The sequence below is a fragment of the Arachis stenosperma genome, chromosome 10, assembly GCF_014773155.1.
Source record: "Arachis stenosperma cultivar V10309 chromosome 10, arast.V10309.gnm1.PFL2, whole genome shotgun sequence".
NCBI classification, from domain to species: Eukaryota; Viridiplantae; Streptophyta; class Magnoliopsida; order Fabales; family Fabaceae; genus Arachis; species Arachis stenosperma.
Genome location: NC_080386.1, coordinates 102,837,257 through 102,854,990, shown reverse-complemented (window position 1 = coordinate 102,854,990; position 17,734 = coordinate 102,837,257). Strand labels below are relative to the sequence as shown.

Here is a 17,734-nt window from a genome sequence, read left to right as displayed (position 1 = left end):
AAAACACACAAAATCATATTAAAGTCCAGAAAAGTGAATTTTAACTAAAAGCTAATAAAAATATAATAAAAATTAACTAAAACATACTAAAAACATACTAAAAATAATGCCAAAAAGCGTATAAATTATCCGCTCATCACAACACCAAACTTAAATTGTTGCTTGTCCCCAAGCAACTGAAAATCCAATAAGATAAAAAGAAGAGAATATGCAATGAATCCCAAAAATATCTATGAAGATCAGTATTAATTAGATGAGCGGGGCTTTTAGCTTTTTGCCTCTGAACAGTTTTAGCATCTCACTTTATCCTTTGAAATTCAGAATGATTGGCTTCTATAGGAACTTAGAATCCAGATAGTGTTATTGATTTTCCTAGTTAAGTATGATGATTCTTGAACACAGCTACTTTATGAGTCTTGGCCGTGGCCCAAAGCACTCTGTCTTCCAGTATTACCACCGGATACATACATGCCACAGACACATAATTGGGTGAACCTTTTTAGATTGTGACTCAGCTTTGCTAGAGTCCCCAATTAGAGGTGTCCAGGGTTCTTAAGCACACTCTTTTTGCCTTGGATCACAACTTTATTATTTTCTTTCTTTTTCTTTTTCCCCCTTTTTTCGTTTTTTTTTAATATTCACTGCTTTTTCTTGCTTCAAGAATCATTTTTATGATTTTTCAGATCCTCAGTAACATGTCTCCTTTTTCATCATTCTTTCAAGAGCCAACATTCATGAACAACAAATTCAAAAGACATATGCACTGTTCAAGCATACATTCAGAAACCAAGAGTATTGCCACCACGTCAAAATAATTAATCTGTTATAAAATTTAAAATTCATGCAATTCTTCTCTTTTTCAATTAAGAACATTTTTCATTCAAGAAAGGTGATGGATTCATAGGACATTCATAACTTTAAGGCATAGACACTAAGACACTAATGATCATAATACATAAACATAGATAAACATAAGCATGATTTTTCAAAAAATAGAAAAATAAAGAACAAGGAAATTAAAGAACGGGTCCACCTTAGTGATGGCGACTTGTTCTTCCTCTTGAAGATCTTATGGAGTGCTTGAGCTCCTCAATGTCTCTTCCTTGCCTTTGTTGCTCCTCTCTCATGATTCTTTGATCTTCTTTAATTTCGTGGAGGAGAATGGAATGTTCTTGGTGCTCCACCCTTAGTTGTCCCATGTTGGAACTCAATTCTCCTAGGGAGGTGTTGATTTGCTCCCAATAGTTTTGTGGAGGAAGGTGCATCCCTTGAGGTATCTCAGGGATTTCATGATGAGTGGGATCTCTTGTTTGCTCCATCTTTTTCTTAGTGATAGGCTTGTCCTCATCAATGAGGATGTCTCCCTCTATGTCAATTCCAACTGAATAACAGAGGTGACAAATGAGATGAGAAAAGGCTAACATTGCCAAGGTAGAGGACTTGTCCGCCACCTTATAAAGTTCTTGGGCAATAACCTCATGAACTTCTACTTTCTCTCCAATCATGATGCTATGAATCATGATGGCCCGGTCTATAGTAACTTCGGACCGGTTGCTAGTGGGAATGATTGAGCGTTGGATAAACTCCAACCATCCCCTAGCCACGGGCTTGAGGTCATGCCTTCTTAGTTGAACCGGCTTCCCTCTTGAATCTCTCTGACATTGGGCGCCCTCTTCACAAATGTCTGTGAGGACTTAGTCCAACCTTTGATCAAAGTTGACCCTTCTAGTGTAAGGGTGTTCATCTCCTTGCATCATGGGCAAGTTGAATGCCAACCTTACATTTTCCGGACTAAAATCTAAGCATTTCTCCCGAACCATTGTAAGCCAATTCTTTGGGTTCGGGTTCACACTTTGATCATGGTTCTTGGTGATCCATGCATTGGCATAGAACTCTTGAACCATTAAGATTCTGACTTGTTGAATGGGGTTGGTAAGAACTTCCCAACCTCTTCTTCGGATCTCATGTCGGATCTCCGGATATTCACTCTTTTTGAGTTTGAAAGGGACCTCGGGGATCACCTTCTTCAAGGCCACAACTTCATGGAAGTGATCTTGATGCACCCTTGAGATGAATCTCTCCATCTCCCATGACTCGGAGGTGGAAGCTTTTGCCTTCTATGTGGTTCGGCCAAGGGGGAGAAGTAGTGTGTAGGTTGTGTGAAAATGAAGGAGTGAAGATGGGTTTATATAGGAGTGGAGAGAGGGTGTATGGTTCGGTTATGAATGGCTGGGTTTGGGAGGGAAAGTGGTTTGAATTTGAATGGTGAGGTAGGTGGGGTTTTATGAAGGATGGATGTGAGTGGTGAAGAGAAAGATGGGATTTGATAGGTGAGGGGTTTTTGGGGAAGAGGTGTTGAGGTGATTGGTGAATGGGTGAAGAAGAGAGAGAGTGGTGGGGTAGGTAAGGATCCTGTGGGGTCCACAGATCCTGAGGTGTCAAGAAAAATTCATCCCTGCACCAAGTGGCGAGCAAAAATGCTCTTTATGCCAATTCTGGCGTTAAACGCCGGGCTGGTGCCTATTTCTGGCGTTTAACGCCAGCTTCTTGCCTTTTCCTGGCGTTTAACGCCAGTCTGGTGCCCCTTTTTGGCGTTAAACGCCCATAATGGTACCAGACTAGGCGTTAAATGCCCATAGGCTGCCCTTACTGGCGTTTAAACGCTAGCAGGGTTTTCCTCCAGGGTGTGCTATTTTTCTTTCTATTTTTCATTCTGTTTTTGCTTTTTCAATTGATTTTGTGACTTCTCATGATCATCAACCTACAAAAAACATAAAATAACAAAGGAAAATAGATAAATATAACGTTGGGTTGCCTCCCAACAAGCGCTTCTTTAATGTCAATAGCTTGACAGTGGGCTCTCATGGAGCCTTACAGATACTCAGAGTAATGTTGGAACCTCCCAACACCAAACTTAGAGTTTGAATGTGGGGGTTCAACACCAAACTTAGAAGTTGGTTGTGGCCTCCCAACACCAAACTTAGAGTTTGACCGTGGGGGCTCTGTTTGACTCTGTTTTGAGAGAAGCTCTTCATGCTTCCTCTCCATGGTTACAGAGGGATATCCTTGAGTCTTAAACACAAAGGATTCTTCATTCACTTGAATGATCAATTCTCCTCTGTCAACATCAATCACAGCCTTTGCTGTGGCTAGGAAGGGACTGCCAAGGATGATGGACTCATCCATGCACTTCCCAGTCTCTAGGACTATGAAATCAGCAGAGATGTAATGGTCTTCAATCTTTACCAGAACATCCTCTACAAGTCCATAAGCTTATTTTCTTGAATTATCTGCCATCTCTAGTGAGATTCTTGCAGCTTGTACCTCAAAGATCCCTAGCTTCTCCATTACAGAGAGAGGCATGAGGTTTATACTTGACCCTAAGTCACACAGAGCCTTCTTAAAGGTCATGGTGCCTATGGTACAAGGTATTGAGAACTTCCTAGGGTCCTGTCTCTTTTGAGGTAATTTCTGCCTAGACAAGTCATCCACTTCTTTGGTGAGCAAAGGGGGTTCATCCTCTCAAGTCTCATTACTAAATAACTTGTCATTTAGCTTCATGATTGCTCTAAGGTACTTGGCAACTTGCTCTTCAGTGACATTTTCATCCTCTTCAGAGGAAGAATACTCATCAGAGCTCATGAATGGCAGAAGTAAATTCAATGGAATCTCTATGGTCTCATTATGACCCTCAGATTCCCATGGTTCCTCATTAGGGAACTCATTGGAGGCCAGTGGACATCCATTGAGGTCTTCCTCAGTGGCGATCACTGCCTCTTCCTCCTCTCTAAGTTCGGCCATGTGGGTCATGTTAATGGCCTTGCATTCTCCTTTTGGATTCTCTTCTGTATTGCTCGGAAGAGTACTAGGAGGGAGTTCAGTAATTTTCTTGCTCAGCTGTCCCACTTGTGCCTCCAAATTCCTAATGGAGGACCTTGTTTCAGTCATGAAACTTTGAGTGGTTTTGATTAGCTCAAAGACCATGGTTGCTAAGTCAGAGTGGCTCTGCTTAGAATTCTCTATCTGTTGCTGAGAAGATGATGGAAAAGGCTTACCATTGCTAAACCTGTTTCTTCCACCATTATTGTTGTTGAAACCTTGTTGAGGTCTCTGTTGATCCTTTCATGAGAGATTTGGATGATTTCTCCATGAAGAATTATAGGTGTTTCCATAGGGTTCTCCCATGTAATTCACCTCTTCCATTGAAGGGTTCTCAGGATCATAAGCTTCTTCTTCAGATGAAGCATCCTTAGTACTGCCTGGTGCAGCTTGCATTCCAGACAGACTTTGAGAGATCATATTGACTTGCTGAGTCAATATTTTGTTCTGGGCCAATATGGCATTCAGAGTATCAATCTCAAGAACTCATTTCTTCTGATTCGTCCCATTGTTCACAGGATTCCTTTCAGAAGTGTACATGAATTGGTTATTTGCAACCATTTCAATGAGTTCTTGAGCTTCTGTAGGCGTCTTCTTTAGATGAAGAGATCCTCCAGCAGAGCTATCCAATGACATCTTGGACAATTCAGACAGACCATCATAGAAGATACCTATGATGCTCCATTCAGAAAGCATGTCAGAAGGACACTTTTTGATCAATTGTTTGTATCTTTCCCAAGCTTCATAGAGGGATTCACCTTCCTTCTGTCTGAAGGTTTGGACTTCCACTCTAAGCTTACTCAATTTTTGAGGTGGAAATAACTTTGCCAAGAAGGCATTGACTAGCTTTTTCCAAGAGTTCAGGCTTTCTTTAGGTTGTGAGTCCAACCATATCGTAGCTCTGTCTCTTACAGCAAAAGGGAATAGCATAAGTCTGTAGACCTCAGGGTCAACCCCATTAGTCTTGACAGTGTCACAGATTTGCAAGAATTCAGCTAAAAACTGATGAGGATCTTCCAATGGAAGTCCTTGGAACTTGCAATTCTGTTGCATTAGAGAAACTAATTGAGGCTTAAGCTCAAAGTTGTTTGCTCCAATGGCAGGGATAGAGATGCTTCTCCCATAGAAGTCGGGAGTAGGTGCAGTAAAGTCACCCAGTACCTTCCTTGCATTGTTGGCATTGTTGTTGTTTTTGGCTGCCATGGGTTCTTCTTGTTTGAAGATTTCTGTTAGGTCCTCTACAGAGAGTTGTGCCTTAGCTTCTCTTAGCTTTTGCTTCAAGGTCCTTTCAGGTTCAGGATCAGCCTCAACAAGAATGCTTTTGTCTTTGCTCCTGCTCATATGAAAGAGAAGAGAACAAGAAAATATGAAATCCTCTATGTCACAGTATAGAGATTCCTTGAGATGTCAGAGGAAAAGAAAAATAGAAGGAAGAAGTAGAAGAATTCAAACTTATCAAGAAAGATGGAGTTCGAATTGTGCATTGAGGAGGAGTGTTAGTCCATAAATAGAAAGATGTGAGAAGAGGGGAAGAAATTTTCGAAAATTAAAAAGGTTTTAAAAACATTTAAAAAAAATACTAATTGATTTTTGAAAACTAAGATTGGGAAAGAAATTAAGTAATTTTTGAAAAAGATTTTGAAATTAGAAATCAAAAAGATATGATTGAAAACTATTTTAAAAAATGTGATAAAAAGATATGATTGAAAAGATATAGTTTTAAAAAGATATGATTGAGAAGATATGATTTGAAAAACAATTTAAAAAGATTTGATTTTGAAAATTAATGACTTGGCTAACAAGAAATTTAAAAGATATGATTCAGACATTAAACCTTTATCAACAGAAAAGGCAACATACTTGAAATGTTGAATCAAATCATTAATTGTTAGCAAGTATTTTTGAAAAAGAAAGAAATTGATTTTGAAAATATATGATTGAAAAGATATGATTTGAAAAAGATTTGATTTTGAAAAATTTTGAAAACTTGAAAAAAATTGCATTAAAAACAAAATCTTCCCTCTTGTGCCATCCTGGCGTTAAACGCCCAGAATGGTATCCATTCTGGCGTTTAACGCCCAAAACACTACCCTTTTGGGCGTTAAACGCCCAGCCAGGTACCCTGGCTGGCGTTTAAACGCCATTTTTCCTTCCTCACTAGGCGTTTTGAACGCCCAGCCTTTTCTATGTAATTCCTCTGCTGTATGTTCTGAATCTTCAATTCTCTGTATTATTGACTTGAAAAGACACAAGTTAAAAATTTTTTGGATTTTTAATAATGAGGAATAATCAAAATGCAACTAAGATCAAATAAACAATGCATGCAAGACACCAAACTTAGAAGTTTGTATACTATTGACACTGACAAATGAGAATGCATATGAGAAACAACAAAACACACAAGACAAGAGAATTTAAAGATCAGAGCAAGGAAATCATCAAGAACATCTTGAAGATTAATGAAGACACATGCATGAATTCGAAAAAATGCAAGAAGAATAGAAACATGCAATTGACACCAAACTTAAAATGAGATACTAGACTCAACAAGAAACAAAAAATATTTTTGGTTTTTATGATTTTGTAAATTTTTTTTTGGATTTTTCGAAAATTAAGTGGAAAAGAAAATAAAGACATCAAAATTCTTAATGAGAATTCCAGGAATCATGCAATGTTAGTCTAAAGCTTTAGTCTAAAGGAATTAGACATGGTTAGCCAAGCTTCAGCAGGACATTACATTCAAGAGCTAAATTGATGAGAATCAATCAGCTTTGGTGATGATAAGAACATCACCTTGAAACACTAGAATTCATTCTTAAGAACTCTGAAGAAAAATACCTAAGCTAAGCAACAAGATGAACCGTCAGTTGTCCAAACTCGAAACAATCCCCGACAACGGCGCCAAAAACTTTGTGCACGAAATTGTGATTCATTCTTTTCACAACTCAAACAGTCCCTGGTAATGGCTCCAAAAACTTGGTGCTCAATACCAAGGTCTAAACATAATTTCACAACTTCGCACAACTAACCAGCAAGTGCACTGGGTCGTCCAAGTAATAAACCTTACGCGAGTAAGGGTCGATCCCACGGAGATTGTTGGTATGAAGCAAGCTATGGTCATCTTGTAAATCTCAGTCAAGCGGATTCAAATGGTTATGGATGATTTATTAATAAAGCATAAAGTAAAGATAGAGATACTTATGTAATTCATTGGTGAGAATTTCAGATAAGCGTATGGAGATACTTTGTCCCTTCCGTCTCTCTGCTTTCCTACTGTCTTCATCCAATCCTTCTTACTCCTTTTCATGGCAAGCTGTATGTTGGGCATCACCGTTGTCAGTGGCTACAGTCCCGTCCTCTCAGTGAAAATGTTCAACGCACTCTGTCACAGCACGGCTAATCATCTGTCGGTTCTCAATCAGGTTGGAATAGAATCAGGAGTTTGAAGCTCGTCACAGTCATTCAATCCTTGAATCCTACTCAGAATACCACAGACAAGGTTTAGACCTTCCGGATTCTCTTGAATGCTGCCATCAATTCTAGCTTATACCACGAAGATTCCGATTAAGGGATCCAAGAGATATCCACTCAATCTAAGGTAGAACGGAGGTGGTTGTCAGGCACACGTTCATAGGTGAGAATGATGATGAGTGTCACAGATCATCACATTCATCAAGTTGAAGAACAAGTGATATCTTAGAACAAGAATAAGCTGAATTGAATAGAAGAACAATAGTAATTGCATTAATACTCGAGGTACAGCAGAGCTCCACACCTTAATCTATGGTGTGTAGAAACTCCACCGTTGAAAATACATAAGAACAAGGTCTAGGCATGGCCGTGAGGCCAGCCCCCAAAACGTGATCAAAAGATTTAAAGATCTCCAGATGATCAAAGATCCAAAGGTGAAAATACAATAGCAAAAGGTCCTATTTGTAAAGAACTAGTAGCCTAGGGTTTACAAAAATGAGTAAATGACATAAAAATCCACTTCCGGGCCCACTTGGTGTGTGCTTGGGCTGAGCATTGAAGCTTTCATGTGTAGAGACTTTTCTTGGAGTTAAACACCAGCTTTTGTGCCAGTTTGGGCGTTTAACTCCCATTCTTGTGCCAATTCCGGCGTTTAACGCCGGGCAGTTTTGAGCTGATTTGGAACGCCGGTTGGGGCCATCAAATCTCGGACAAAGTATGGACTATTATGCATTGCTGGAAAGCCCAAGATGCCTACTTTCTAACGCAATTGAGAGCGCGCCAATTTGGGCTTCTGTAGCTCCAGAAAATCCACTTCGAGTGCAGGGAGGTCAGAATCCAACAGCATCTGCAGTCCGTTTCAGCCTCTGAATCAGATTTTTGCTCAGGTCCCTCGATTTCAGCCAGAAAATACCTGAAATCACAGAAAAATACACAAACTCATAGTAAAGTCCAGAAAAGTGAATTTTAACTAAAAACTAATAAAAATATAATAAAAACTAACTAAAACATACTAAAAACATACTAAAAACAATGCCAAAAAGCGTATAAATTATCCGATCATCAATTTTCTCTTCTTTTTATTCTATTTGATTTTCAGTTGCTTGGGGACAAGCAACAATTTAAGTTTAGTGTTGTGATGAGCGGATAATTTATACGCTTTTTGGCATTATTTTTAGTATGTTTTTAGTACATTTTAGTTAGTTTTTAGCATGTTTTTATTAGTTTTTTTTTTAAATTCACTTTTCTGGGCTTTACTATGAGTTTGTGTGTTTTTCTGTGATTTCAGGTAATTTCTGGCTGAAATTGAGGGACTTGAGCAGAAATCTGATTCAGAGACTGAATAAGGACTGCAGATGCTGTTGGATTCTGACCTCCCTGCACTCAAAGTAGATTTTCTGGAGCTACAGAAGCCCAATTGGCGCGCTCTCAATTGTGTTGGAAATTAGACATCCTGGGCTTTCCAGCAATGTATAATAGTCCATATTTTGCCCGAGATTTGATGGCCCAAACCGGCGTTGCAAATCAGCTTCAGAATTCCTGGCGTTAACGCCGGAACTGGCACAAAAATTGGAGTTAAACGCCTAAACTGGCACAAAAGCTGGCGTTTAACTCCAGAAAAAGTCTCTATACATGAAAGCTTCAATGCTCAGCCCAAGCACACACCAAGTGGACCCCGGAAGTGGATTTTTACGTCATTTACTCATTTCTGTATATCCTAGGTTACTAGTTCACTATTAATAGGACCTTTTGACATTGTATCTCTACCTTATGACACATTACACGTTTCTTATTGTATCCTCTACGGCATGAGTCTCTAAACCCCATGGTTGGGGGTGAGGAGCTCTGCTGTGTCTTGATGGATTAATGCAATTACTACTGTTTTTCATTCAAACACGCTTGTTTCCATTCTAAGATATCACTTGCTCCTCAATTTGATGAATGTGATGATCCGTGACACTCATCATCATTCTCACATATGAACGTGTGCCTGACAACCACCTCCATTCTACTTTAGATTGAGTGGATATCTCTTAGATTCTTTAGCCTGAATCTTCGTGGTATAAGCTAGAATTGATGGCGGCATTCAAGAGAATCCGGAAGGTCTAAACCTTGTCTGTGATATTCTGAGTAGGATTCAGGGATTGAATGACTGTGATGAGCTTCAAACTCGCGATTGTGGGGCGTTAGTGACAGACGCAAAAGAATCACTGGATTCTATTCCGATATGATCGAGAACCGACAGATGAATAGCCGTGCTGTGACAGAGCGCGTTGAACATTTTCACTGAGAGGATGGGAGGTAGCCATTGACAACGGTGAAACCCTACATACAGCTTGCCATGGAAGGAGCCTTGCATGTATGAAGAAGAAGACAGTAGGAAAGCAGAGGTTCAGAAGATAGAGCATCTCCAAAACCTCAACCTGTTCTCCATTACTGCAAAACAAGTATTTATTTCAGGTTCTTTTACTTTTCACAATTAAACCTGAGAATTATTGATATCCTGACTAAGAATTACAAGATAACCATAGCTTGCTTCAAGCCGAAAATCTCCGTGGGATCGACCCTTACTCACGTAAGGTATTACTTGGACGACTCAGTGCACTTGCTGGTTAGTTGTGCGGAATTGCAAAAGTGTGATTGCAATTTCGTGCACCATTAGGTTCTCACCCTTCTTCAGACTTCTCTTTTTAAGATGAACGAGGTAGCCTATGAGGTTTTTTTTTTGCACGTCTGGTTGTATATCTTAGTTATAGTTTTTTCTCGCATTTAATTCTTACATTTTTGTAAAGAGGGATAGGAGTCGAGATTGTAATGATATGTATGTATGTATATTGGTAAGTTACTTGTATAAGAAGTCTTGTATGTATATATATACATCTATATGTAAGTGTTGTGAGTTATGATTTTATGTATGTTTGTATGAAGAAAAAATATTTTCGATTTTTCGAAGAAAATAGCAATACGGGTTTTTCGAGTTAAAGACTCCTATTTTATTATTAAGTATATAGAAGTCGTCGTAATATCCTTGCTATCAGAATGGCGCAGCCGAAAGCGTGACATTCTGATAGTAAATGTGTTACAATGTACATACAAAATATACTACAATTTTTCTACTCACTAATAAATCCCAGTCCTTACATGCTTTAGAAAATTATAAAATATTTATGGAGATAAAAACTGATTTGAAGATAAAAGCTTTACAAACTGATGGTGGAATGGAGTTTTTATCTAAGGCCTTTACTCAATTTCTTATCTCACATGGCATTCAACATAGAATGTCTTGTTCCTACACACTCCAACAATAGCGTAATGTGAAAAGAAGATACAGACAAATTACTAAAGTTAGGTTATGCTTACTTGCTACTGCTAATTTATCTATATTTTTTGGAAAGACTTATTTACAACAGTCGTATATATAATTAATAGGTTCCCTAGCTCAGCTCTAAACAATAAATCACTCTTTGAGATATTGTTTAACAGAATTCCTAATTACAGCTATTTGAAGATATTTGGTTGTGCTTGTTTTTCCTATATGAGACCATATAATAAAACTAAATTTATTTTTAAATCAGAAAAGTATTTGTTTATAGGGTATGACAATAATCATAAAAGATACAAATGTATGACAAAAGATGAAAAATTACATGTTTCTAGGCATGTTATTTTTAATAAAACAGAATTTTCATATCAAACAATGTTTGTTATGAATAATATTGACTTGACTAACAATTCTTCTAATGAATTGTCACTGATTAATTTTAGGACACCACATATACCTTCTCAGACCATCTTTTCATCTCTTTCACCTTCTACTCCACTCTCTACATCAGCCAGAATTAATCTCTATTCAACAACTTCTTTAGGAACTTCGAATACATCAATTAATTACCTCTATTATATATTGTGACAATTAAAGTGTTATATTACTTGCTGCCAACCCAATTCTTCATATCAGATATAAACATATGGAGCTTGATCTCCATTGCCTTCGAGATATGATAAAAAAACAAAAAACTCTTTACTATTAATATCTATCCCTGCCATTGATCAAATTGGGAATATTTTTATAAAATTTCTCTTAGCATCTTTGTTTCATAAATTTAAAGACAAACTTAGAGTAGTTGTTCATCTCACTGCTAAATTATTTAAGGGAGGATATCAAGAGTAAAGGTAATTAAAAGAGTGAAAACTCTACTATATCCATTCATAAAAAGTTATAAGTTTGTTCAATTAATTACAACTGAACAGCAGTTTATCTATAATGAATGTTTGTGTATAGCACACATAGAGTGTGCCTTGTGTAATCTATAAATATTACTAAGGTAATGCTAGGTAATCAATAATTTTATTGAACAATATGAACAATTACTAATCAAATTAAAACATATTATACTTTTAAATTACTCATCTAAATCTTAATATTAGAATAACCATCCGCACACATAGTGAAATGAATATCCGATATATATATCAATTGTTCACATTATTTAATATTTTCATTATCTACTTATATTTTTTTTATTGTTAATTACTCCTAAGTGAATAAGATAAAATTTATTGCTAGTTGTACACATTTTTTCCTTTTCCTTTTTCTCTGAACCCTAAGAGCATCTCCAACGGGCAAATAAATGGAGCCCTCCCACTGTGCATGTCAAAGAGAAAAGAGAGATGGGCATTGGAGAGGAACTCATTTGAGTTCCTTCACGCCATTTAAAGCGAGGGAGTCCCTCTGAATGGGGACTCCCATTAAGCAATAAACAATTGCCACTTGGCAATTAAAATAAAAAATAAATAATTATATAAAATATTAATTAATTAAATAATTATATTAATTAATTAAATAATTATATTATATAATTAAATAATAATTAATTTAATAATAATTATAATGACTAATTAAATTAAATATTGATAATTTTATTTAATTAATAATTTATATTAATTAATTAACTAATAATTAATTAAGTAATTAAATTATAATTAATTTACTAATAATTATAATAATTAAATAAATTAAATAATTAAATATTTATTTAATTAATAATTTATATTAATTTTTTATATCATAATTAATATTAAATATTATTTATATTTATATTATTATATTAATTTAGCCGTTGTAAAACTAGCCGTTGTAAAAATAGCCGTTAGAAGCTAGTCGTTACTATGTTACCGTTATTATTAATAAATTAATATTTTGTTACTCTATATATACCATTTAGATACACTTGTATTCTCACACTCTCTACAACTCTTCTTCATCTTCTTCTAAGTTTACAAAATCAAAATTCTGCTACTATTATTTTTTGTTCGAAAAAATGGATCCAAACCAACTCAACTCTTTCTTCAATTACTTACAAAACTTTTCTCAAATTCCAAATACCCAACAATCTCAAACCTCAAACTCTCAAGTTCCAAATCAAAACTTCATACTACCAAATACATTTCAAAATCCAAATCCACAAAATCTCTCTAATTTCAATTTTCAAACTCCTTATAATAATCAATTTCCTATATTCCAACCACAAAATCAAAATTCACAAACACCCCATTTACCATTTTCATCCATATTTAACCCTTCTATCGGAAATGTTACTCCAACTTCCTTGCCATTTTCAACTCAATTTAGTGCATCAAGACATAACTCATCTGGTGTTGGTGGCTCTTCTAACCCATCCTCTCAGACTCCTATACAATCTAGTCCAAATTCGCAATATTCAGATTTTGCCAACCCTCATGGATTAGATGCTATCGACCTCAATGATGATATTGAAGATCGGAGGCAAGATAGTATTCAACACTGGCATTGGAAAGAGGATGAGATGTTGATCAGTGCATGGTTAAATGTTTCAACTGACTCTGTAGTTGGTACCGATCAAAAGGGGAAACATTTTGGAGTCGAATTCATAGCTACTGTGTAGAATTTTGCACCGACATGACAAGGGGGGTAGTTGCATGTAAGAAACGATGGTATAAGATCAACAAGGTTGTTGCACAATTTGCTGGTTGCTACGATCAAGCTAGTCGAAACATAAGGAGTGGTTCGAACGCTGATGATATAAAGGAGTTGGCTTATAAACTTTATTCCACAAATTATGGTCAAAAGTTCACTTTTGAGAGGCATTGGAACATGCTTCGATTGGAGCAAAAATGGAGAAGCCAACTACCTACACAGAGTGGCGGCTCAAAGAGAACCAAGGTTAGTGCAACTGGAGCATACTCATCCTCATCAAACCCAGAAACACCGTTGGCTGACGAACCCGGTGTGGACTCTCCCGTTCGCTCACAAGGATCAAAGAAGAGCAAGCGAAGAGGTAAGGGAAAAGCACAGATGTCTGAAGATTTTAGCGAAAGAAAATCATCGGTTGTCAAAAAATTATCTCTCATGGAAGATATTAAGAATGTTAGAGAAAAGGAACTAATGGAAAGGGAAAAAGAAAGAGAAGAGGAAAAGGAACATAGAGCAAAGATGATGGCAATCAAAGAGAAGGAGATACAAATTCAAGCGGCAATGAAAGAACAAGAATTACAAACTCAGAGGTATATTAAAGAAATGGAGATAAAAGCAAAAGAAAGGGAAATGGATATGCAAATACTTAATGCTGACACGTCTACAATGAGTGAGAAACGACGAGCTCTTCATGAGATTGCATGTGAGAAAATAATGGCCAAGTGGTTTACTTAATGGTTCCTTGTATTCGTAGAGTTATGTAGTATGTTCTTATTTATTTATTGCGTATTACTGGTATGTGATGTAGTTTGTTTTATTTATTTCTGATGTAAGATTTGAAATTAGTCAATATTATTGTGTCGTTGTTGTTCATTAAAGTGACCGTTGCAAAACTAGCCGTTAATTAGCCGTTGCAAAACTAGCCGTTAAGTAGCCGTTAAGAAAAACTAGCCGTTGTAAAACTAGCCGTTGCAAAACTAGCCGTTACAAAACTAGCCGTTAAGGTACTTATTGCAGACACACTTATAAATATCAACTATCAATGACTCCACAACTCCACTTCAACTCTTGTTTCTCACATCGACAGAGAACTAAAAATTACATTTCTCCATATGGCTAGAAATTTTGATGATATGTTCAATGAGGCTTTGTATGGCAAAAGAAGACGGCAAGATAACACACTCATAGATAATTGGATCGATGAGTATTTACTCGAAGATTCAGAAGAAGAAGATATCGATAGAAGCCCTATCCCAATTCCTCGTAGATGGATCAACAGAGATCGAGAAGCAGGACATGATCGCCTTTTCCAAGATTACTTTGCAGATGAACCGGTGTATAATGCTGACATTTTCCGACGGAGATTTCGAATGAGAAGAGATGTGTTTCTTCGGATAGTAGACGCTCTCTCAAACGTCTATCCGTATTTCCAACAGAGGGTTGATGCAACTGGAAGAAGAGGCTTGTCGCCACTTCAGAAATGTACCGCTGCGATACGGATGTTAGCATATGGCGTTGCAGCTGATGCTGTTGATGATTATGTGCGCATAGGCGAGAGCACTACAATCGAATGCTTGGAAAAATTTGTTGAAGGTGTCATTTCCGTGTTCCAAGATGAATACTTGTGAAAACCTAATCCAAATGACGTACAACGCCTGCTACAAATGGCGGAAGGTCGTGGCTTCCCTGGCATGTTGGGTAGCATTGACTGCATGCATTGGCAATGGAAAAATTGTCCAAATGCATAGAAAGGTATGTACATGAGTGGTTATCGTGGGGTTGCAACCATAGTACTTGAGGTTGTAGCATCTTCAGACCTTTGGATATGGCATGCATTCTTTGGAGTTTCTGGTTCAAATAATGATATCAACGTGTTAGATCGTTCTCCAGTGTTTGATGATATTCTAAATGACCGTGCTCCGGAGGTAAATTATACTATTAATGGTAATAATTATACAATGGGATACTATTTAGCAGATGGTATTTATCCTGAATGGGCCACATTTGTCAAATCAATCTCAAAGCCACAAGGTGAGAAACGCAAGTTATTTGCACAATACCAAGAAGGGCAAAGAAAAGATGTGGAACGAGCATTCGGAGTGTTGCAAGCACGCTTTGCAATTATACGTGGTCCAGCTCGTTTTTGGGAAAAGAAAAAGCTTGCCAACATAATGAGAGCTTGTATTATATTGCATAATATGATTGTTGAGGATGAAAGAGACAGCTATGCAGGAAATTTTGCTCAAGGCTTAGAGTATGATGATGTTGAAAATGGCTTATCACAACCTCAGTTGGGAGAGCAAGATTTTGCACCATACCATCAATTTCTCCAAAGAAATGCCCAACTTCGAAATAGGCAGCAGCATAGACAATTGAAGGAGGACTTGATTGAACATATATGGCAATTTCACAATGCTTGTCGTCAACTATAGAGTTTAATTATGTTTTTTTTTTTGTATTAAGTAATTTTACAAATTAGTGTAACCCCGAATTCATCTATTGTGTATTATTGTTATATATGAATTTATTTAATATTAATATATTTTAATAGTGAATTATTTTTAAATTTAAATATTTAAATTATATTATTAAAAAAAATTAATTACATTAATTACAAGTATTTTAATTAATTAATTAAGTGGGACCACAATAAGGACTAAAGTTAGTTCCTCCTAATGGAGAAGAGAGAGATGCTTTTGAGTTCCTATTTACTGTTTATGACGCAAAAGCTGATGTGGAGTTACTTTTTATGATAGGTGGGCCATAAACAGAAACTGGGATGAGTTCCCTACTAGAGATGGTCTAATTCTACTACTGCATCTTCTCTGCTTTATTTTCTCACGCTCTCTTCTGCTGTGATGCTCAATTCATGTCTCTGTCGTGAATTCCATCACATCCTAGCTGACAATTGAATAATAGTTTTGCATTTAAATTAATATTAATTAATTTTTTATTTTTTCAATAGAAATACTTATCCCTTAGTATTATTATATATTTTAAACTAAAAGATGAACATTTTTACTTTACTTTTTAAAAGTAAAATCTTCGTTTTTTAAAATTATTTAGAGGGATTAACTGGATAATAAATTTTTTATTAGTGGAATAAAGATCTCTACTAGATCTATTTATAAAGAACTTTGACTTTTAAATTAGTCTTAGTTCTAATCCAAAAGATATAGAAACTAGGATTAGATATTTATGTGCTAAACTCTTTATTTATAGTGTTTGTAAGGTAATTGGAAAAATCCAAATAGATCCATACAAAATATATGTGGAATCTTAAGTAGATATAATTTAATATATCCTTTATAGCCAGACGACATATCCCTAGGTTATAGCTTTAGGTGGACCGTAACAATATTGCTTATTGGAAACCACTAAAGACGTTTAAAATTAAATATTTTTTTAAGATATTTTTTAATAATTAAAATTTAATATATATAATTAATTAAATTATATTTTTTTGTCAAAATTAGATTAGATAAATTAATTTGATCGAAAAATCGGTAAACTAAATATTGAATGGGTCTAAATTAATATACTTTTTTATAAAAAATAACTATAAAATCTTATTATCAAAAATGACTAAAATACTTCTATTATATATATTTTTTAATTTTGAGAACTATAAATCCTAACCTTATGATAGCAAGAGAAAAGAGAAGGGTTAGGATTCAGAGTTCTCAAAATAATAATAATAATAATAATAATAATAATAATAATAATAATAATAGTATTTTAGTCATTTTTTATAAAAAGAATATTATAGTTATTTTTTATAAAAAAATATTAATTTAGACTAGTTTAAAATATAATTTACCGATTTTTTGACCAAATAAATTTGTTTGATTTAATTTTGACAAAAATAATATGATTTAATCATTATATATATTAAATTGTAATTATTAAACAATATCTTTAAAAAAAGACGTTTAAAGCGTCTTTTATCTGAGTGGCTCCCTTATTTGTTTGATATTGAATTTTTACCTTCTAGGATCTTCCTTATAAAAACAATTACAGTTTTTTTAGTTTTCAACTTCTCTATAAATGTTTCAAAAAATATGTGCACAATTTTGTAAGTTCACTAAATTGCACAACACTAATAGTGTAGGATAAACAAGTATAAGCTGCTGTAACGAAAAATAGTTGTTTTAAGTACCAAAAAGAAAGAAAGAAAGAAAAGAAATAATGAGAAGGAAAACGTTTGGTTCCTTCCGGTCCTAGTGTCAATTCTGGCCATGCAAACGTTGTACATATAAATCAATTAATGGAAGTGACAGCAGGAATAGAGAAACTCCAATAATTTAGTTGAGGCTTGTCATCTGTTAACATCAAATTAAAATGGAAATTAAAATCTCTAACTGCACTAAGCGCGATATTAAAACAATGCAATAGATACAATTATTAATCATTTAACTATGACAATTCACA

At 35.5% G+C, this 17,734-nt stretch overlaps 2 protein-coding genes, 1 non-coding gene and 1 pseudogene across 3 annotated transcripts; all 4 read left to right on the top strand.

The window, feature by feature from the left end:
• Positions 1 to 4,569: 4,569 nt before the first annotated feature.
• Positions 4,570 to 4,677, top strand: LOC130959756 (small nucleolar RNA R71). Its single transcript, XR_009078823.1, has one exon. It is a non-coding gene; the product is annotated as a small nucleolar RNA R71 (small nucleolar RNA).
• Positions 4,678 to 12,671: 7,994 nt separating this feature from the next.
• On the top strand, positions 12,672 to 13,274 carry LOC130957414 (uncharacterized). Its single transcript, XM_057884270.1, has one exon. It carries the CDS (start codon positions 12,672 to 12,674, stop codon positions 13,272 to 13,274), a length of 603 nt encoding a protein of 200 aa, XP_057740253.1.
• Positions 13,275 to 13,288: 14 nt separating this feature from the next.
• On the top strand, positions 13,289 to 14,038 carry LOC130957413 (glutathione S-transferase T2-like). Its single transcript, XM_057884269.1, has one exon. It carries the CDS (start codon positions 13,289 to 13,291, stop codon positions 14,036 to 14,038), a length of 750 nt encoding a protein of 249 aa, XP_057740252.1.
• A 377-nt stretch (positions 14,039 to 14,415) lies between these two features.
• Positions 14,416 to 15,735, top strand: LOC130957412 (uncharacterized; annotated as a pseudogene).
• Positions 15,736 to 17,734: the final 1,999 nt, after the last annotated feature.

Excerpts from the sequence above, each read along its gene's own strand:
- LOC130957414 (XM_057884270.1), top strand. The coding sequence starts at position 12,672 with ATGGATCCAAACCAACTCAACTCTTTCTTCAATTACTTACAAAACTTT.
- LOC130957413 (XM_057884269.1), top strand. The coding sequence starts at position 13,289 with ATGACAAGGGGGGTAGTTGCATGTAAGAAACGATGGTATAAGATCAAC.